The sequence below is a fragment of the Talpa occidentalis genome, unplaced genomic scaffold (genome assembly GCF_014898055.3).
Source record: "Talpa occidentalis isolate TD23 unplaced genomic scaffold, MPIMG_talOcc4v2.1 talOcc4.14, whole genome shotgun sequence".
NCBI classification, from domain to species: domain Eukaryota; kingdom Metazoa; phylum Chordata; class Mammalia; order Eulipotyphla; family Talpidae; genus Talpa; species Talpa occidentalis.
Window position 1 is genome coordinate 72280780 of NW_023601433.1, and position 22412 is coordinate 72303191.

At 47.6% G+C, this 22412-nt stretch overlaps 1 protein-coding gene across 1 annotated transcript in view; it reads left to right on the forward strand.

The window, feature by feature from the left end:
• MYO18B (myosin XVIIIB) overlaps positions 1 to 15968 on the forward strand; it is a gene marked incomplete at its 5' end in the record, with an annotated part of 234879 nt that extends 218911 nt beyond the window's left edge. The window contains 1 exon segment of the mRNA XM_054694681.1: positions 12577 to 15968. Within this exon segment, the coding sequence (XP_054550656.1) occupies positions 12577 to 13786 (1210 nt within the window).
• Between the last annotated feature and the right edge of the window lie 6444 nt (positions 15969 to 22412).

Below are 22412 nucleotides of genomic sequence, written 5' to 3' on the forward strand. Positions count from 1 at the left end.
TAGGCTTGTCCAGCTGCAGTTCAGAGCAGTGGTGCCTGCATCAAGCACAGCAGTGGGACTGGAAGCAAAAAGGCACTATAAAGCTCTTTGCTTTCTTCATGTTTCTGTCCTTGGGCACACAGTTAGTGCTCAATAAATGTTTGTTTGTGGACTGAATAACTGACCATACTTTGAGGGTAGAGCAGACATATTAACCATCCTTGGTAACAGCTCAGCATTGCCTCTGACTTAGAGAGAGGGTCAGTAATTTTCTCACTGTCACAAAGCAGATAAGTAGAAGGGCCAGGATTTGAACCCAGTCTTGACTCTCTCTAAAATCTGGTTTATAAGCAGCACTATTTACAATAGCTAAGCTTTGGAAACAACCCAAATGCCCAAAAATAGATGCCTGGATCAAGAAGATGTGGTACATATACACCATGGAATATTACTCAGCATTCAAAAAAGATAAACACATGCAATTTGCAGCAACATGGATGGAGCTGGAAGGGATCATGCTCAGCGAAATAAGCCAGAAAGAAAAAGAAAAATACCGGATGGTCTCACTCATAGCAGGAATCTAGAAAACTTAAATAAGGGACCAGGAAAATGAATAACTATAAGAAAGCAAAAATCAAAATCAACAAAAAACTAGGAACCAGAGGCACTCTATGGGGGGTAGAGGGCGGGAGGGGAGGGAGGGGAGGGATTGGGGTCGAAATAAGGGGGTTGCAATTGTGCAATTGTATGGGGAATATAAAAATAAAATTTATTATTAAAAAAATAAAATAAAATCTGGTTTATATTTGCCACACTGCTGTGCCTTTCTGATATTTATCCAGGGGATGGATCACTTACCTGGAAAAGTTTACTGGCAGGGAATATTAAAACCACATAAGGATCATTATTTAAAAATTCACTGTCGATCCAAAAGATATTTATTAACTGCCTATTGAGTGCCAGATCCCATGGTGTTAAGCCCTGGAAATTTTGAGTTCTACCCTTGGAATATGTTTACAATTTAAATATTCTAGTACTTCTCTATTGGAAGGGATCCCTGCGATTATTTGTTTGAATTTTCTCATACAGTTGAGGGGAATTGTGGTCTGCTGAGGGAAATCTCTTAACCAGAGGACTGTGCTTACAGGTGCCTTGACTTCCAACTCTTTTTAACTGCACTAGTTTTCTATGAATATTTACCCCCTTCAAGAAATTAAAATATAACTGGGAAAGTTTATCTCCTCTTGGCCACCACCCCAATCTCCTTTCCCTTCCCAAACACACCTACCATCTGTGGTGTATATGCATAATGGTGTACAGGCATTATATTTATAAATCTATACACACTTGTCAAAAATATATAGCATATTTGTGGGCTTTTAAAAAAACAAAGTAATTAGATGCTATATTATGTATGTTGTGCTATACATAAACTCTTACAATGTGCTGCTTTCACTCAATAATAGATCTTATCAGTACCCATCTGGCTGTCACTCTTTTAAATTTCTGCAAAATATCTTAAAGTTATGCCTTTTTTATTTAACAGTAGTCTTCTTGTTTAAATTTTGTTTTCAAGATACTTACTATTAACCTGCAAGTCTTCAGGGATATCCTTAAGCTCATAAGCGAGTGATTCTCTCCATCAAAGAACATTTGCATTTTGAGTTTGACTAGCTACTGCCAGAATCCCCCTAAGTTCTTTCTGCTAGGAGACCATTAGTGTTAAAGTGAGGCTCCTGTATACCTCCCTTCCCCTTTATTACCTGGCACATCACAGGCCTCAATAAATGAGTCTCTTGGACATTTCCAACTTGACTGAGAAAGAAGGTCACTCTAAAAACAGAAGAGAGCGTGAAAGCAGTCGTTTGGGGAAAAAAAAAAAAAAAAGCATTCCCTGTATTATTTATAAGGGGACATCAACTCAGAAATACACCTAAAGATTTATGATATACAGCCCAGGAGCCGTGCAGCTGCTGCTGATAAATGCAAAATCTTCTGGAGTTGGAGACACTAAATTACCTTCGTGGCCCCCAGACAAGGAGTTTATGGGTGTTGGTGGTAGCAACCTTACTTGGCTCAGGAGTCTTTCTTAATGTGGTGCTGTCTGGGACTGGCATGCTCCCCTTGACCCCTCTTCCGTGATGATATCCCTCCTCAATGTAATGACTCCTTCTCAGGATTGAAAAATGAGCAGATGTAGAATGGTCACTGAGAGTCTGGTGCCAAATTGGTGTTTAAAAAGCAGGTGCAGAAGCTTCCTTGTCTCCTTGACCCAGCCTACACCTGGTGATGCTTTCCCTGGACCGATAGGACCAGGGAAAAATACAAGTGAGTCATGTGCTTATGTGCCAATGACTGTAGGATTGGGCTAGACTCACAGCAGAGAATCATGAGCACAACAGAGAATCTCTTGGCAATGAAAGTGGAGTTTCAAAGAACTTGGTTTTTAAATATGTTGCACTTAAAGTGTTTGGGGCCATGCAAGTGGGACCACCCCCACTTGTTTTTTGTTGTTTTTTTTTTTAAAGATTTATTTATTTATACAAGCACTGGGTACAGTCAGAAGCGCGGGAGGGTGAGAGAATTCACCAGAGCCAGAGCGGGGAGCAGAACAGGCAGAAGAACCGAAGTACACTGTTGAGGGGAGCAGCGGGTGTGGCAGGAGAGGTCTGCGTGTCATGTGGGACCCTCGCCCAGAGACCGGGGATCAAACCAGCACTGCAGAGGCTTCGGGTAGCTTCGCAGCTCAGTGCTCAACCACTGCGCCACCGGGGAGGCCCCACCCCCACTTGTTTTTTCCTCATAGTTTCCTTAGGTCAGAAGTCTGGGCCAGGGTGACTCAACTAGACCCTCTGATTAGACCCTCACAAGCCCAAAGTAATGAGTTTGTCACAAGTATGTATAAAACCATTTGAAATGATCACTGACAGTTCAGAACATTGGCCAGCCTGGGCTTGCATCTGGGGGCTCTGAGGGAGAATCAGCTTTCAGACTCATTTAACTTGTTTGTCCAGAGATTTAAAACCCAGGCCAGGATCTACAGAGATGCCAGAATATCTTTTCATAACATAATAGTCAAGATTCTTTGGGGGTGCAGGTGACATAGAACCCAACTCAACCTGGCTTGTTCAAAAAGAGAAATGTATTATCTCATGCAACTTGGAAACCAAAGGTAGATAGAAACTCAGACATTATCAGATCCAGGGGTACTAAAAGCATCACAGGATTGTAATCCCTTAGCAAGGTCTCTGCTCCTTTCTGAGACAGCAAGATGGTGGCCAACATCCACACTCACGCCTACAGCATCCTGAGTCCAACAGTAAAGAGGGCTTCTCTCTTCTCAGCAGCTTCACAATAATCCCTGAGCCTAACTTGGATTGACCCAAAGTGAGTCGTCACGTGCCTGTCACTGAACCAGTTAGAATAAGCAAAGAATGAAGGAGTCTCTGACCTTGCTCTAGGAGGGTTATTCCCACCCAAGACATGGAAACCCTGGGGGAGAAGGGACTTCTCCAAAGGGCAAAGGTTGCCTTACTTGAAGCAGGAGAATAAAACTGGGTAGATTAAAAAAAAAAAAAAAAAAGGCACAGCAAATGTTCCCTACCAAGAGGAAGGTTGAATTATGACAGTAGGAAAGATTATGCAGAAAATGAAGAGTGAGCGAGAGCATATTAATGTTTGAGGTCCCATTTGGTAGTCTTGAGAAGCCCAAACAAAATTGTGTGTATCCTGGACAGAGACTATTTATCCCTAAATTTCAATGACTGATCTATCACCACGTAATTAGTGATACTGTGATTTGAATTTATTGCCAAACATGGCTCTCCACTGTTGCTATTGGACGAGTACCACATTGCAGTGTGAGCGTGGAGATTATTGTATAAATTATTCTCACTCACATAATCATCGTGATTTTAATTACTGTGTAATCTTCGCTAATTACTGTTGTATGTATCATTTGCTTTGGTGCCGATTTAACGATTTAACACAACTGCTTTTCGTCTGGCTAAAAGATGGTATTACAACTTCTCCTTTTTCTGGGGAAAATTTGCTTTCTGTAAACATTTGCAGGCCCATGCCCTTGGCTTGTGGATCTTGATTTAAAAGAAAATGATTTAGGCATCACCACCCACCTTTTGCCCCCGCTTCTTATTTGAGATGAGGCTGGCTTGAATTAGTAAAAAGATCTAAATTATAGGGTATGTTTTAAAAACAAAGTTGTATTACTTTAAAGGAAATGCAATTACTCTACTGCAGAAGTGAAGCCAAGGACAGGTCACGTGAGACTTGCTTAAATGTTTAGATAAGACTCCTTTGTAATTAGTTCATTAATTATGTAAATGTGAATGGATGGTACTTAGCATTAAAAACAGCTTGTTCTCAAAGTAGGTTAAGCATCCACAGCTAATCTTATTTCAATAGTACATTTATTTACGGGTCTCTCCAGTCTCAGAACCAGAGCTCAGGATCATTTTAATCCATCCTGAATATACTTAATGAATGAGCCTCTCATAAATAGTTTTATGTCTTCCTAGGACAAAAGGATTCTTTTCAGTTTTATTGGTATTAGGAAGATGAGTGGAAAAGATGTTAAATCCGAAAGCATGGAAATGTTCAATGCAAGCACATTAACCGTGGGCCCAGAGCCTGAACAAATGAAGCAGAATTCTCTCTCTGTCCAAGATTCATCCTCCAGCCACCACTGCTCCTGGCAGGTTTCTGTGGGAAGGCTGCAGGCTAGAACTAGATTTGCTGACCTTTAGGACGTTTGAGGCTCTCCTGAGTTTGTCACAAGTATGTATAAAACCATTTGAAATGAAATGTTCAGGACATTCTTTTACAATAGAATCTGTGCTAGTCTGTCATAGCTGGAAACTGAGATAGGTCTTTTATTACTCCTTTGTTAAGGAAACATTTTTTGCTTAGTTTCCATGCCAAAGAAGACATAAAGACTCACTCATTTCTCTCCATTCATAATTTGATGAGCCTTAGAATCTGTAAGCTTCTTGAAGGCAAGGGGTATTCATTTGTGTTAATGGCATTTGGCGCCATGCCAATAAATGATTCTAGAGAGATGGGTAGGTGGTTGGGTGGGTAGATGGGTGGATAATTTTCATCCACTTAAAACTGAAATCTCGTGAGGAAACTGGGAGCTTGTATGAGTAAGTTTGAGATTTTACGTGGCGATTGCCAGGTACCATGCTCAGCTTGAGGCAGTGTCTGTGCGTGGATGTCCAATGCATGCCTTCACTTTCCATGCACAGACATGTTCTGAACTGTCAATGATATGTAAAGTGATCAAAATGTATGTAATTACTTTACAGACCTTTTTTTTTTTTATTTCAAGAAGGATCCTATTAGGGATACTGACTGCATTTGGTTGTTTTCTCTTTCATTTAAAAAAAAATCATGGACCATTTTTAAGAGAAATTTTGGACGTATAGAAAAATTGAGTGAAAATGACAGAACACCCCTAAGTACCCCCATCTTCCCACAGTTTCTTCTATTATTATTCTGTTATTAATATCTCCTCTTCTATTAGTCTGTGGTCTCCTTTAATCTAGAATGGTTCCCTAACTTTCATGCCCTCCAATGAAATGGATTTTGGGGGAGAATTCCAGGGGTGATTCTGATAGGCAACTCTCTTCAACAACTATTGGTCCTCGAGCCTGGTAGCTGGTAAGAATGTATGCGTGAGGCCAGAACAAATTCTGCTGACCCACAGAAAGTACGCAGGCAGACATTTGGTGAGGGCAGTTCACTGGGTTGTCATTAAAACGTGTCAAGGACCCAGCACCTACTTCAGAAGAGACAGCAAACAAGTCTTGAGAGTGATCTTATCTCATAAAAACGACTGTAAGGAATCAAGTCTCTTTATAGTTCCTGGAGTCAAGTCTCCACTCCTTCAGACCAGGCTTCAGACTCTTGCTCATTACATCATCTCCTCCTCCGCTGCAGTAGAGTCTGTGTCCCTGGTTACCCCACTCTGGCTTCCTCTCTACTTAGTTGTTCCTTCTAGCTGGGTAGAGTTTCTAAGTCTTGGCTTCCTTGCCTGTGAGATTTAGCTCTCAGCCCTCACTTGTCAAGGCTTTTGCGCTTGATGAGCTAAATAGAGAGGATCTTCTCCTTCTGCTTGTTGTGTCATCTCTGACCCCTCACCCCCACCCAATTTCTACCCCTCCTTCCAAGTACCCACTTCAACCCCACCTCTTGCAGAATGGCCTTGCACCAAACTCAAGCACCGGCTGCCTCCTTGACAACCTCAGGCTGTGCTCACAGCCCATGCTTCACAGTTTACCTGGAATTTCTTGTACTGCTGACACCTTTCCATGGGTTTGTCCAGTTTTCACACCTCTGCTATGCCCTCCAGGAAGGGAAGGACCCCCATCTTCTACAGCTATGAGCTCAGCTAGGAATGTACATAGACAGGCCAAGGTAAGAGCCTTGGGTCTGCTACTTCCTCTGAGAGCCTATTTGCCTCTCTGAGCCTCAGTTACTTTATCTGTAAAGCAGGACAACACAGGCCAATAAAGAGCAGTAGAGCAGGGCAGTCAGGAGGCGTGGATCCCAGAGTTGGATCCCTTGGTTTAAGCCCACGTGCTCCCATTTATTACATGACAAATTACTTATACTTTCTGAGCCTCATTTGTGAAATGGGAAGGTTACAGTATTGTGAAGACTACTGTGAAGATAAAATTGGTAATGTCTGCAAAGCCTAAAGGCACAATATGTGGTAGCTCTTATAATATAGAATTCACTTCTGCAAGATAGGGCTTAAATGTCTCACGTTCCCTACCACATCTTGCAGTTTTGGACCCAATGTCGACTTTAATTACTGACTATCAATTGTTGTGTTGGACGTGGCTACAATCCTTCAGGCCCTCTTAAAGGGACATCTGGTTTCCCATCCCAGGCTTCACCAGTATTAAAGAACATCGATACATTTTTAATTTCCTCTTCAATTCCAGAGTGTGGATGAAGAATGGGGATGACAGCATGTCTTTGGGAATGATTCATGGTGTCATTAAATCTGCATCGAGTTTCCTGTAGCTACAGTTGGCCCAGGTCCTGCCCAGACTGAGATCTGGGAATTATGTTTCTTGCTGTGTGATCCTGTCTACTACCAGTATCTCCACCAGCTCCTTGACTGGGACCTCACTTCTTTGTTCATTATGCTCAGTGGATTTTGAAAAATAGAGAAGTGTAGGTGTGAGTTCAGCTGGTTGTGGTTTCCATCCAGCCTTCTACCCAAAAGGTTTGTGATATAGTGGGAAGAAAAATGGTGAGCATCAGATCTGGCCAACCGGGGTCCAAATCCAGGCCTCCCACCTGGAAATGTGACCTTGAGCAAATGCCTCCATTTCTTCATCTGCAAGATGGGTTGGTGGGTCTGACGCTGGTGAGATGAGGCACATAAAATACACACATACATGGATGCATCTCTCACTCTTCCCCAGGATCCGTAGGGCACCACTACTATGGTAGACATTAGACACAAAGTGATGGCGCCTCATTTGTAAGACAGCCTGACCTGTGGTCTAGACCAGAGACACCTGTCTCAGCAGCTGCCTCCACCTGAGGCCGTTCTGACCACTCTGCATCTGCATCCTTGCCCTGACCTGCTGGAAACAGAAGCATACATAGGAATTGCTTATTCCTGAATGCCTGCCCTCACTCTGGCACCTTCTCTAGTCCTAGTGGAAGGGATCATTAAAGACAAGTAATTGAAAAAGGATTAAGGTATTTAAACTCACTATCAGAAACATTTTGAAATGAGTAGGTGTAACACTTAACTGCACCAGCCTGTGCCCTGCATGAGTGATGGGTGCAGGAGAGGTGTAGCTGGGGGTACTCATGGGTATTGACTGTATCTACCATATATAGCAGTTCAGATTCCTCACAAAACCCTATAAGATAGGGCATCACGTGCCCCCTCTCAAAGCCAAGCAAGGTCACACAGCACAAGATACATAGGAAGGGACAGAACCAGGATTTGAGTCCAGGCCTGTCTGCTTTTGAAACCCGTTTTCTTAACTTTGCAGGTAAGAGAAAGTAAAAATTGCAGTACTACCAGATACCCATACCCTAGCTTAGCTAGTAAACCTTCAGAAATTTCAGCCACCAACATTTAGGGCATTTTCATATGTGTTTTCTTGTTTGTCAATTCATTAAATAAGCATTTATTGGATACTTAACTGTGTGGCAGGTACTAAAGCTTCATTCATTCATCACACATCCTTAATGAGTACCTACTATATGCCAATGCCTTAGCATTGCACTCATTCAATCAATACATGTTTATTGAGCACTTACTTTATGCTGAGATACCTCCTAGGCACTGGGGTGTAGTGGTGAATATAACAGACAAAATCCCCAACCCTCCTGCTCTCTTGCCTCCAGACATTGCATGGTTGATCTCATTCCCCCATTTTACAGCTGAGGAAAGAGACCTGAAGGCTCCAAGTGGTAAGTGTTAACTGAATGCAGTAGAACAGGAAACACTATTACACTGTATCACATCACAGGGCTGAGAGGAGGTTTCCACAGAAGGTGCTGCTGGCTGTAGGGTCAACTAACCTGGGGTTATAACCTCTGCCACTTCCACCTGCGTTTGCTGGCAGAAGTCACCATTGGCACCTCCCAGGGTTGCTATAGGGGTTATAAATGAGTGTGCCATTTGGCTCCGCAAGGGAGGAAGCCCATCAACTAATTCTCTCTTGTATCAATGGTACCCAGCTCAGTGCCTGGCACACAGTAGGTGCTCAGCTATGGGCAGCCCACTGTCTACCCCTTCATTAAATATGGGGACAGCCCAGCACCTGTGTGGCAGGATGTGCAGGGGTGCCCACTGGCTCCTCACAGCAGCAGGTGGGTGTGCCAGCTAGCCCTTCCATTTTGGTGAGACAAAGGGACAGATCACAGAACTGTCCAAGATTTTTCTGGAGTCTCTCCTTAGGGAATGGCAGTGCCCCCACCTAGCATTTATCCACACCTGTCTCCCAATGATTTGGAGAAGCTTCTATCCATCATCCCTCACCATGGCCAAGGCGCAGTGATAGCTTGATTACCAGCCATCCATCCATCATGCAATACCGACATAAAGGAGTTCATATCTGAGTCAAGACATCCCGTGAGGACAGTTAAAAAAAAAATGACCCTTCCAGGCCTCCGGACAAAGACAGAAGATGTGTTTGAAATGTCCAAGGCTGGACAGAAAAGGAGACGATCGTCCTGCTCAGGCAGTAGGGCCAGACCCTTGTCTTGAAGCCTGCAAGGAGAGTGTCTGGATGCAGAGTAAAGTTTGCAGTCTCCACCCAGAAGAGTGCAGGCCACAAACGCCATCCTCTGAGTGGTAACTAAGACAGGAAATAGAAAAAGACTGAGAAGTGGGTGGGTTTCTGAATAGTATCCCGGAAAGTGAATACTTACTTCCTTCCTTTTCCTTCCTCACTTCCCTTTGTCCCTTGCTTGAACCACCCCCCTTCCCAGCCCCAAAGAGCCTGTATACCATTTGTGTTGTGTTCCTGTTTCAAGCCCACCCACTGAGGTCCCAAAGGCCCCAGACCTTTCCAGAAAGATGGGACCCAGTTCACTCTCCTCACATCAGGTCCTTGGGCTCCTGGGCAGAGCTCCAGGGGTCACTCTTTGGCGGCAACCAGGCTGGGGCCAGGCTAAGCTGCTCTGGTTTGCACACCTGTGGGAGCACAGCTCTCAGTGGGGCCCCATGGCCTGGGCTTAGAGAGCCTGTGCCCTCTGCCCTGGACACCAGCACTCACAGGCTGGTGCCCCAGACCTCCACTTCTGGGTGCTGGTGACTCCACGTGCCCCCCCAGACTGTCAACCAACGATGTACGCAGGTCCTCAGCTGCCAGCCAGGCCCTGCCTGTGTCTGTGCCTTCCAGCCCCTGTCTTTGCCCTCACTGGCCTCTCCCTGCCCCGGGGCCCAACACCCCTGGTGCCTCTTCCTCACAACCTCCTGGTCTTGTTCCCACTTCAGCTTCTGTCCTCTTTGTCCTTCTCCCCACTTCCCCTTGCATCTGCTTCTCTCACTCCACCCGCTTCCTCTCCCTCATGGAGTTGATTCTCAACGTGGCTCCATTAGATCCAGCAACATACACTGAGCGTCTACTGTGCGCGGCCCAGCTGCCCCAGTCAGAGGGCAGGAACGCGAGCCGCCCCCAGCTCTCCTCCCTTACCCGGGCCGCACCTGGCACCACAGTGGGCACGGGAGGTGGAGCTGGGGGAGCAGCATGGCAGGGTATGGGAAGATCCGGAGACCAAGCCGGATGCTGCCACCATCCCCACATGGCGGGCGACGGCTGAGACCAAGCGACAGAGCGCACGAAACACATTCATCACGCCGCCTCCTTTCAGGGCAGAGACAGGACGGAAATGACTTTTGTCAGCTCTGAGCTGTTTATTGAAAAAATAAGAAAAGAAAGGAGTGCGAATGCCATCTTCCCCTGGATTAGGGCAGCGCTTCCAAGGCGATGATGCTGACAAACACACCTTCGGGTAATCACAAAGGAGCGCCAGCCTCTCCCGGGCCGTGTCCAGCGTGACTGAGATGGAAGATGACAGCCACGGGCTGGGAAGCGAGGCTGTTGCTCCGAGCCCATCACCAGACTCTCGTGCTCGCCTGTGCACACTGCCCCTGCCTACGAACGTGAGGCTCAAGGTCACCTGCCCACTCTGCCTTCTGCTCCCTGCTCGTGGAACATCAGTGGAAGCTCATTGAGTCCAGCAGTGCTTAGGTCTGGGAATTCAAAGATTATTAGCAATGATAATGATGGCCATTAATGGCTAATTATTGATTGATAGCCATTAATTATCAGTTATTAATTATTCATCATGACTCTTAAAGCTCATCATGACCAGGCACTGTGCCAAGACTTTTCTCTCCTTCCAGGGCTGTCCCAGGAGGTGGGGGGTGGGGTGGGCAGCGGGGCATGGGCATGTGGCAGAAGCTGGGCCTGTCCCCAGGCCTGAGGGTCTGCAGCAGAGTGAGCGCCTGCCCTTAGCTCAGTTCCAACAGGGGAGGTTGGGGAGGGAGCAGGGAGCCCAATCCCCAGGAGAAGGGCTCAGGAGGGTGAGAGGAGTGGGTGATGGAAGTAGCTTGTCACACCCCAATCTCAGGGTCTACCAGGTGGCCTGCCATCACCCCCCAACTCCACCTGACTGACGTGGGCATAAGGTTAAACCTTGGAGTATAGCTGGGCCTATGCCCACCCCTCAGGGAGCCCTTTCACAGGGCATCATTTCCACAAGGACCTCCCTCAGGTCTTCATTCTGGGGGCTTATAGGATGGGGAAGCTCTGGTGCCCCAGAACTCAAGAAGAGAACCTGGAAAAGATCCCTCTGTCCTGTCTTTGGGCGTCACTGCCAGGAGCCTTTGGCTTGGCTTCCTTCCCAGATTCCAAAGCCCCTTGGGTCATCGTGGTTCATTCCTTTTCTTTTCAAATGCACTGTGCTGTGTGATGGGGGCGGGGAGGGGGTGGTGGTTGGTGGCAATGGTGATATCAAGCTGCAGTGAGCCAGAAAGCTTCTTCAGATTTCTGGACCAGAATCCTTCCTCGGATTCCTGGACTAGAATCCCAGCCATCCTTGCGGGTAGAGGCTGAATCCTACCACAAATGGTCCTGTTGTTACAGTTAGAGCAGAGATGCAGAGAGATGGCTGCGGACCTGCATCTCCCTGGCTCCGGAACCCCCAGCTCCCAGCTTGTCAGCAGTACCTGAACTCTGACATTTGGCACCCTCCTGATTTTTTAATAAATGACAACTTAGCTGGTGGGCAGGAAGGGGGTAGTTTCTCTTAGAGCACAAATAGATTTTATTTATTAAAAGATGGTTGATGGACTCCAGTCTCTCTCCCTTAAATGGTGCCTTTTATTTTACAGCCTATCATTTCAGTCCCTGGGAGGTCCCTACTTTTCAAAGGGAAAGTGTCTGGCTCAGCTGCTGCAGAGTGCCGCTGCAGCAAAGCCAAGCCTGTAGTCCCAGAATAGACACCGTCTGTCCTCTATTGAGGCTTGGTTCAAGTCGATTTCATGTCTGTCTTTCCTTTGGGGGCACAGTTTATACCCCATCCACCCCATGAGACACTGGGGTGTCATGAGCGTGTCATTGAGGCCCATGTTTCAATCATCAACTTTCAGAAGCCCTGTTTGGTGGGCCTGTCCTCTGGACCTGGTCTTAAATAAATAAGTAACCTCCATGGGGTCCCCCTGAGGGTCCTCCTTGTGTCTTCAAGAAGCAGGTTACTTATTTCACAGTCTGCTTGGATGATAGGTGCTATCATGTCAGATATGATGCCTCATAAATCCAAGTCATCCGTCCTGGCTGCAGTTTTAATCTACTCAAACGTACTTAGCTGGGTTTAATTATAGACAGAAATTGCATTTCAGAAAGCAACAAGAAATCATTTACATGGCTTGAATTTGTGCATTAAATCACACGGTTCATTTGAGAGTGCGGTAGGAATGGCATTTCCAAAGAAAAATAATATTCGCGCCTGTGCTTAGTGGCTCTCACACCAATTGCACAAATTGTATGAATTGCACAATTTCCACTGACTGCATTTTTCTCCTTGGCGCAGGATGAGCGAGGAGGCTGGCGATGCTGAGAGGACCCGGCCGACGTCTGCACGGAGCGGGGCCAGGGATGTGCGCAGCAAAGTCTCGGGGGACGAGTCCACGTCTCCCCTCTTGCTCTGCCGCCCAAAGTACTGCCACTCCAGGGACGGTGAAGCGTGTGGCCCCTTGGGAAAGCCCACAGAGAGAGCAGGAACTCCATGTTCTTCCCTGGCTTCTCAAAGGACAGACATGTCCCCGCCGTCCAGGGAAAAGCTGCCGAGTCCTTCAGCGGCCCTGTCAGAGTTCGTGGAAGGGCTTCGAAGGAAGAGAGCCCAGAAAGCCTCAGGCTCGCCTCTGAGCCTGGAGGACTGGCCCACACTCCCCATCTACCAGACCACCAGGGCATCCACGCTGAGGAGGGCCAGGGCAGGCAGTGATCAGGGGGACCTCTCCCCAAGGTCTGGGGCAAAATCACCCCTGGAAACAGAGGGCGCCACTGGGGATTCAGCCGGCCTCCTGCGGTCCTCCAGCCTGAGATGCATCTCTTTGGAGAACATGGGGGGCACCAGCCCACCCCCAGAGAAGCTCAAGACCCGGTTCAGTTCCTGTGAGTCCCTCTTACAGTTGGGGCCGAGCTTGGGGAGAAAACTGAGCTCCCCGACCACGTCCAGGGACAAGTTATTGTCCCCAACACTGTGTCCTCGGAGGCGCTGCCTGGAGTCCTCGCTGGATGATGCAGGCTGTCCCGACCTCGGGAAGGAGCCGCTTGTCTTCCAGAACCGCCAGTTCGCCCACCTCATGGAGGAACCTCTGGACAGCGACCCATTTAGCTGGAAGCTCCCCAGCCTCAACTACGAACGCAAGACCAAAGTGGATTTCGACGACTTCCTCCCTGCCATCCGGAAGCCAGAGATGCCTACATCTTTGGCAGGAGCAGCCAAAGATGGACAAGACAGTTTGCAGCACCCAGGCGTCCACTTTGAGATAGAAGATGCGGACCGGACCTTCCTCTCAGGGATCAAGACCATTTTGAAAAAGATGCCTGAGGCCACCTCCGACTCCGACTCCTCCTCCAGCTCCTTCAAGAGCGCAGACAGCATCAAGAGCCGGCCCCGGATCCCTCGCCTGGAGGGTGATGGTGGTGAGCAAGCAGCCTTCGAGAACAGAGAGCCGGGAGCAGGGAGGAAAGAGGAGGATGTTGAGAGCATAATGAAGAAGTATCTGCAGAAGTAGGAGGCTGCCCAGGTAAATCCCCAGGCCAGACGGGGACGGTACGTCTCAGGGACTGAAAGCCAGCGAGAGCGCGGACGCAGGTCTGGCAGCCTGGAAGGAGCCACAGCTGCTACTGTCTTAAATGCTGTGACTCATTTTTCTAGAGACAAGCGTTTTTAGAAGTGTTAGCTGCAATACTGTGTGGCTGAATGCAATACTGTGTGGCTGAATACCAGAAGCCCTGTGCTCGGGACCGCCTGTTTCTTTGCACTGAACATGTAGACCCATCGGAAAGCAAAGAGGGTCCATGAGACAGGGCGAAAGAAGGTGCTGGACTTTTAAAATCCCCCACCCTAGGAGCCAACTCTTGATTTAAATATACAGAGAGAAATTGAGGATGAAATGGGGATGGAGGGACAGGGGGTGGAGAAAGGAGGGACTGAGTACAAAGGTCACGGAGCAGCCCTGTGGGGGAAGCAGCCCTTCTCGCGGCCTTCTTGCTACTCCCAGTCCTAATCCTGGCATCTCTGGAATAAAGGTAGGAAGAGGAATTCTTTGCAAATAATGGCTTAGTTTATGGAGTGTCTATCAGGTAGTCACTCAGTACCCACTGCGACCCCAAGAGGTGGTTTGGGCTATTTACTCCCATTTTACAGCTCGACAAACTGAGAATCAAGTGTTCAGCCCCTTGTGCTGGGATTGGCATTCCACAATCTTCACTGTCTGGATAACACACTGTGGTATTAGGTGCCTACTCCAGGCCCCTTCCTGAGCAACCTCACATTGATGGAGTTGGATCATTAGGTAGGCTGCCTCCATGGAGCCTCAGGACTGAGGTAGAAACATCAATCTGAAGGGGTGTTGGAACTCACAGCCTCAGTGTTGAGCAAGTGAGGGTGACCTCAAGATCAAGGTCGCTCGTCAACCCAAGCCACCCTGACTCCCAGTTCAGTGCTCTTTGCTCTGAGGCAGTGCTGCCCCCACAGCCCCTCCAGGCACCAGGCATTCCGCCTGAGGATCCCTGCTGACACACTAAGCCCTTCAGAGGGAGGTGTGGAACCTGCCTCGGGGTTCAGACACACTGCAGACCCAGCCCAGTAACCCCCACTGCCTTCACAAACTCCCTGTGCTGAATCTCACAACGTGTGGCAGCTCGAGGCTCACGTGTTGCCCGTGGGTGCTCAGCCCACACCTTGCCTCAGCCCCCAGCCCTCCTTCCAGCAGCCTCCAAGACAAATACCCTGGGCTTCTAAAGACCTGTTTCCTCGAGAGGCACCCCCAGCCCATCAAAAAGCCATTGCCACTTCCATGGAGATGGGCTTGGACTGTATTAGAGCAAATTAATTTGACTTAACATGGCCTTCTTTCTGCTCTCAATTACCGAGCAGAGATCTGATACTCATTTACATTATTCTGCTCTCGGGGGGACACGCAGGCAGTTTCAAAGGCCAAGTAAAGGGCACACGTCCACGAGGGGAAGGTCCTTAGCAGAAGGCATCACAGAACATCTTGTCTCTGCCACCTCTTTCACTCGCGGCCCCTGCCCCTCGCAGCCGTGCTCACCCGCTAAGAGCACTGCCTCCCCTCGACGTCCACGCTGGAGTCATGAACTAAACAAATAGTACAGCCCCACTCCCCGCGAGGCACGCATAGATGGGGTTTGGAACCAAATTGGCCCCCAAAGCTCAGTTCTGCCTTAGAACTGTCCTTGCAACAAAAGCCACACAGCCTTGCCAAGCCTGTGTCCTCAGCTGGGAAGTGAGGATAAAAATATAACTACCCAAAGTAACATCGGGTGTTGGATGTGAGAAGTGAATTTGAGGTCCTGGCACAGAGCCTGGCACCCAGTGGCTTCAGCAAACATCGCTTACCCGGCACTTAGAGGTTTTGGCCCTTCAGAACTCTGTGCCAAGTTTGCCCCCACTCGTTTCCCTCTGGCGCCTACACCCCTTCTTTCTTCCTGGCTTCTCCGCAGTAATGTCACCTGGGGAGAAGAGGCTCCAGGGCCTCTGCCCCCTTCTCTCTCCCCATCAAAGGGTACTCTTCTGCTTAGACCTGCGTTTGTTTGCAGCCTCTGGAGATGCACTACCCTCGAAGACTTCGGACTCCACAACTGTCTGGAGAGAGACAAGCAGGCCAGACCTCCGCTGGGGCCCTCAGTCCAGAGCAGCTAGCTGAGCCGCCCTCCAGAGGCCGGAGGGGCCCAGCAGAGGCACATCCGCAGGGATGTGCTCCCGGAGTGCTTGGTCTGTACAAAATAAAGTGTTGGCTCCCTGTCACCCATGCCCTCTCTGTTCTGTGTTCATGTTACCTGGGATGCCGGCGGGAGGGAAGAGGTACTGTTGGGATTAGGAGGGTACAGAGGAGTGACACCAACCCAAACTCTTTGTAGTTATGGGTACACGTTGATACTTTTCTCCCTACATGTCTACACATGGTGGATTTGTTCCTTTAAACTTGGCCACAGTTAGCGCAAGTATCATTTCCTCCAGGAAGCCTTCCTTGATACATCAAACTGAAATGAATACTATTCTCCTTTAACTGCCATATTTATCTCTATCACATTTCCCTTCTATTTATTTATCTATGTTGTGTGTATATATGTACAAGAATTCAACAAATTTGATAATGACACAATGAACAAATTAATGAATGCATGTGAAATACTGACATATCAATCCCTACAAGTGTCTACCCATAGCAACATTTAAGAACCCATGAACAGGGCTCTCAAACCTCTGTGACCTTCACATACACAATCCTGCCACACACAACTACGCTCACACAGGTACACCTAGAGCTTGCAGACACCTGCTTCTGCAAACATCCAATTATTAGTAATACTCAAACTATTGGTAATGTTTATTGATTGCATGCTATGTGCTGGCTGTTGTGTTAAGCCTTTTGTAAGGTTCATATCCCCTTTACAAAAACTTCTGAGAGCTAAATGCACATGTTACTCCTCATTTACAAAGGCAAAACTAGTTTATGCCCACATCTAGGTAGAGTGATACCTCTATTTAAATTCCTACTGGTAGAGACTCCATGTCCTACCCCAAATGTGCTCTATCTAGGACTGCTGTGGTGTAGCCCATCACAGGCTGGGATTTGAACCCAGGGCTCTGACACTAAACCCAGGCAGCCTAGGTAATGACACCATGGGCCACACTCAGTGGTGTAGACAGCCCTTTGCTACGAGGTCGGCTGGTCAAATGAGCCTGTGGATCTCATCACTTCACCTTCATCTCCCTCTGGCCAAACAAATGCATGCTCCATCCAGGGAATTATGGGGGCCCTATCTCTGGGAAGAAGCTTGGTTTACTCTTAACATTTTTTAGGTGTGACCTTGGGCAGTTCACTAACCCCTCTAGACCTTGGTTTCTTCTTGAGTAATAGGGCTAGGAAAGGACACCCACAATTTTCAAGCCTTTCTGACCTATAAAAGAACCAGAACAGGGTTATTACACCCATTTTACAGATGCAGAAACAGAGGGTCAGCAAGACCAACTGACTGGCCGAGTTAGCATTGAAGGCTGGTATCATGGTTAAGAGCTCTTGATTCCACCTACTGGTTCTCTTTCCAAGAAGGCCAGTCTTGTGTCCTGCTTGTTGGGCTACTCTGGGGAGAAGCTGGAGGGGGTGTTCTAACTCTGCCACAGGCATGGATCCTAAGTGGGAACCCAGCCCTAGCAAGCATTCACTTCTTTTGAGAGCTCTAATCTCAAGCAAGCTCCCTCAAAGATGGGGTTGGACAAAGGAATCGTTCTCCCAATGCCTAGCCTGCCTTCCCACCTTCGAAGGAACCCAATTTTATGCCTATTGGGTTGAGTGACTTACACCAAATTGCCATGCCAAGAGAAACCACCAGATGGATTTTAACATGTCCTTTCCAAAAAGAAAAGAGATCAGCAAAATTATTCTTGTTGCTAGTGGTTCATCGGGATGTGGGTGGCAGAGCTCATGGTCTATGGACTGATACCCTCCATGCCTACGCCTGGAACCCCCTGAGGATATTTGGAAGGAGGAAGCAAGCAGGGGCAGACAAGCAGGGGTGTCTCTGTGGCAAAGAGAAGACACTGCTGGCAGCATGGGGTCTTTTTGTACTTCCTCCTCAGGTTCTCAGTCTTCCCTGACGTTCAGGGGCAGTGGAGGCTCTGCCTTTACTTTTGCAACTCAGCTTGCTTATTGCCCCGTCAACTGTGAGATCCAGAACCCAGCTGTGGTCAATGCTAAGGAAATTCACTATACTATATGTATTCATAAAGCCCTTACTATATGTCATGACTGAAGATAAGGCAGTAACTAATACATAACACCCACACCCTCCCAGAATTCATGTACTAGGTGGAGGTAGGGACACATGGCAAACAAGTAAATTATGCTATGGGGGAGAAAACAGGAGTTGAGGAGGCCTTGAGAATGGTGAGGAGAATATTTTAGATAGAGAGGGAAGGGGGTAAGCCTCCTCGAGAAAGAGACATTTATATAAAGACCTGAAGAGACCAAGGGAGCCAGCCATGCCTATAACAGTGTATTATAGAAAGAGAGAACAGCCTGTGTAAAGGCCCTGTGGTGGGAGCCTGAATGGCAGGTTTGAACATCTGCAGGGAGGTCATCATGGCTGGAATGGATTGAGCAAATGTGGACAGAGAGGCGATGGGGTCAAACGATGTAGAACTATGTAAAGAGGTTGGCTTTAACTCAGGGTGAGATGGAAGCCATTTAGAGCCATTAACCAACGCTCCCACTTGGCCCAGGGAGAGCACCAAAGGCTTTCAGAGCTAAAACCAGGAAAGTAGCAGGCAAGTCAGGACACGATGTGATCTGAACCAGATTTATGAGGACCACCTGGCTTAGAGTTCTGGGGAGAGAATAGACTCCAAGGGACAAGAGCAGAGTCAGGGAGATCAGTTTGGAAGCCACTAATCCAGGTGAGGGATGAAGGTGGCTCAGACCAGATGGTGGAGGTGGTCAGAGGGGTGAGCTTTTGGATAGAACTAGAAGGCAGCGCCTACAGAAAGTTTCCATGAAAATGACAACCTGGCAGGTGACTCCCTGGCAGGTGACAAGCCCCGCTGCCCTGTGTAAGGGGAGAATTAGGTGCAACTCTGCCCTCTCTGGGGCTCCAGCCCACCTCACCATATTCCTGTGTGGGAGGGACCAAGAAGCAGTGGCTGCCTGCCCCTCTGAGCACCCTCCAGGTTGCAGCCATCGTGGCTCCATCCCGAGGATGCACAAGAGGCCAAACATGGTCCCCCTTCTTACAGATGAGGGCACGAAGGCAGAAAGTCATGTGCCCCTGGGAACCCAGCCTGTGGGGCTCAGAGCCTCCAGGGCACACCCTAGCAGGTGCCAGACAGGCCAGGGTTTCAATGCCATCCCCAGCTGCATGTGACTCACCTGGGCCTCTCCGAGCCTCCATTTTCTCACCTGTGAAAAAGACACGATGATGCTCGCTGACTTCGCCATCGTGTATGAAGAAGACGGTACGTGGGAGGCAGCATGGGGCATGGCCACAGTGCCCTCAGTCACGACAGCTTGTCCTCTTTGCCCTGGATCCTTCTCCTGGCCTCCCCACATGAGGTTTTTCTGAGCAAGTTAAAAGTTGTTCTTGAGGACTTTCCAGAAGCCCAGTGGAACCATTCTGTTCAGCCAAGTGGGGAATATTTACATCTTCTTTTCTAAAGGCAAACAATTTCCTCGAGATGCTGAATTAGTTCCCGAGCAGCCTCCAGGCTGTCTTGTAAATACATAGACATGAGTGTTAACGAAGTCCCCATTTGTCCAGCAAAGCAGAACAGAGATGCTTCAGGGCTGTGTCAGGACGGTGTTTCTCCCAGCTTTCCAAGTCCAGAAATGCCTTTCTTTCAAGTTATCTCTTTCTCTTCAAACACTCTCATCGGTCCATTCAAGAATTCATTCAACAAACATTAGCTGAGCACCAATTGTGTCCCAGGCACTGGGAACCAAGCAAGAGTAGGAGAGTTAGGGCAGGAATGGACACGGAGCAGGATCTCCATGACCCGAGCAGATGGGGTAAAGGAGGAGAGGGTCCTCAGTGAGTCCTGGAGTCCTTTGCCAGGCTTTTATTGGGATTTACCAGGTACACGGCTGGCAAGGAGTGCCAGCCTCCCAGCTCCCAGCAAGTCTTCACTCTATCTGGGCTCTCCAGCGTTCTCTGGTGGTCACTGCTCTCTTTCTCTGGTTCTGCTTCTGCTGGCGTCCCCATGACGCCGCCCTTATAAGTGCAGTATGAGCCCAGGTGTACCCACTTACGCATGCCCATACCCGACTCCAGGTGCCCGCCATCAGGCATGCATTCAGGACCGCAAGGATCCATCATCTATCCTAATGGCAGGAGGGCAGAAAAGCCTGATACTTTTTATTTACCCTACAAGGTAGCATCCAGCCCTCATGGTGCATACAGTCCAGAGACTCCAAGACAAACGCTGAAGAGTCAAACACAGCACCTGGTACATAAAAACGAATCAACAGTAAAGACAATAATAATAGCTTCGGTTTATTGGCATGACCAGATGAGCTAAATCCCGAATTTTCCAGGTCCCCCTGGTGGTGGGTGGGGTCTTCAGGGCTGGGCTCAAACCCCCTGGATGAGCAGCTGAACCGCATCAGTGTCTGAACTCTGCTCCTGACTTCCTGAGCAAGGGGGCTGCTGGGAAGGGAGCAGAGCTGATCAGCCTTTGAGGAGTCTTAAAAGGGGGTGATGCAGGCGGGCTTGTTCTCTTTCATCTGAGCTGGACGGTGGCCCCTCTGGGAGGGGCAAAACTCTCCCTCTCCCACCCACCCTGCAGGCTCCTGTAGCTGCAGCTCCCCTCACGCCACCCGTGGGGAACTGGGCCTTCTCCTTCTATGCTGTTATTTAGTATAAATGATTCTTTTTCCCTTTTTTGCTTCAGCAAAGGACATTTTGTTTGCATTTTGATGGCAAGTGGCTGGGCCCTGAGGCAGAGGCTCTGACCTAGTGACCATTTTTAGACCCTTTTCCCAATAAGAGTTTCATTTTTCTCTTTTAATTCAGGTCAACTTTATATACAGTGAAATGCTCTGATCTAAGTGTGCTGTTCAATTTATTTTGAGAACTACCTCTCAAGACTGATTATCCAGTCACCTCAGAAAGTTTCCTGAAGTCCCTTCCCGGGCAAATCTTCTTCCTCTCCCCCAAGTAAACACTGTCCTGATTTGTATCCTCGTAGTTTAGTCTCATAAATTCTAGAATTTCACGTAAACGATGTCATGCAAAATGTACTTATTTTGTTGTGGACTTATTTGTGCAACAACGCACTATTGAGTTCATCTATGTTATTGGCTGAGCGAGTAGTTCATGCCTTTTTATTGCTGAGTAATATTTCATTGTGTAAATACACCAGTCTTTTTAGCTCTTTTCATATAGATGAGTATTTAGGTTGCTTTCAGTTTGGGGGCTGTTATGAGGAGAGCTGATATGAACATTTGCATTCAAAACCTTTTCTAGATGTTTGTTTTCATTTCTCTCAGATAAATACCTAGGAATGGGTGGTTGGGTCAAGGAGTAGGTGTGTGTTTAACTCCTTGAGAAATTGCCAAACCGTTTCCCAAAGTGATGGTGCCATTATGGACTCACCCCGACCCTCAGTGGCGAGTCCCGACTCCCCACGCTCTCACCCACATCCGTGGTGCTGGCCTTTTAATTTTAGTCATTCTGTGGGTGTGTAGCAGTATCTCATTATGATTTTATTAGGCATTTCTCTAATGACTAATGATGCTGAACGCTTTTTCCTGTTCTTATTGCATATATTCTTCTCTGACATGTCTACTAAAGTCTTTTATTGAATTGCTTGTCTTTATATTATCAAGATGTACGACTTCTTTATGTGTTCTGGATGCAAGTTCTTTGTCAGATATATGCATTGCAATATTTTCCTCCACTCTGTTGCTTATCTATTTATTTTCTTACAGGCATATGTGGATAAGCAGTTTTTATTTTTGGTGGAGCCACCTTCATTTTTTTTTTTCTTTTGTGATTCATGCTTTCCAAGCCCTTTCCAAGAAACTTTTGCCTGCCCAGAAGGTCAGCAAGATGTTTGCCTATCTTTTTTATTCTAGCAGCTTTTTATTTTAGTTTTTACATTTAAGACTAATCACTCAGAACGTACCAGGGATGTGTTAACATGGTGTGCCTTGTTTAATTCTCCTTAACAATTTTATGAAGTAAATACAAACATTATCTGCATTATCACATAGGAGGACTCTCATTTGTCTCTTACTGTGTTTCATTCATTTAATCACTTGTTTTTTCCACAAACACTTATCTGAGACTTGTTTTGGAACTGGGCAAATTTGAATTTGCATTTGACCCACACATTGAAAATTCTCAGTCTCTGCCTAGAGAGATTCCAAGGGACTCAGAGATTGTGGTCAGAAAGGATTTTCCAGAAGAGGGCTTTAAAGGTCAGATAAGAGGCAAATATTCAAGTGCAGAGAAAAGGAACATTGATGAAGTGGAAATTTATGGGCAAAAGCTCAGTGACAACAGCACTCACTGGGCCAGCTGGGCCAGGGGTGATGAGTGTGGCCAACGGCAACAGGGGCCCCACCTGTTCATCTCTCCCTGCGCTCTTCCTTTGTCATGTGGCCTTGGAGTTCCTCA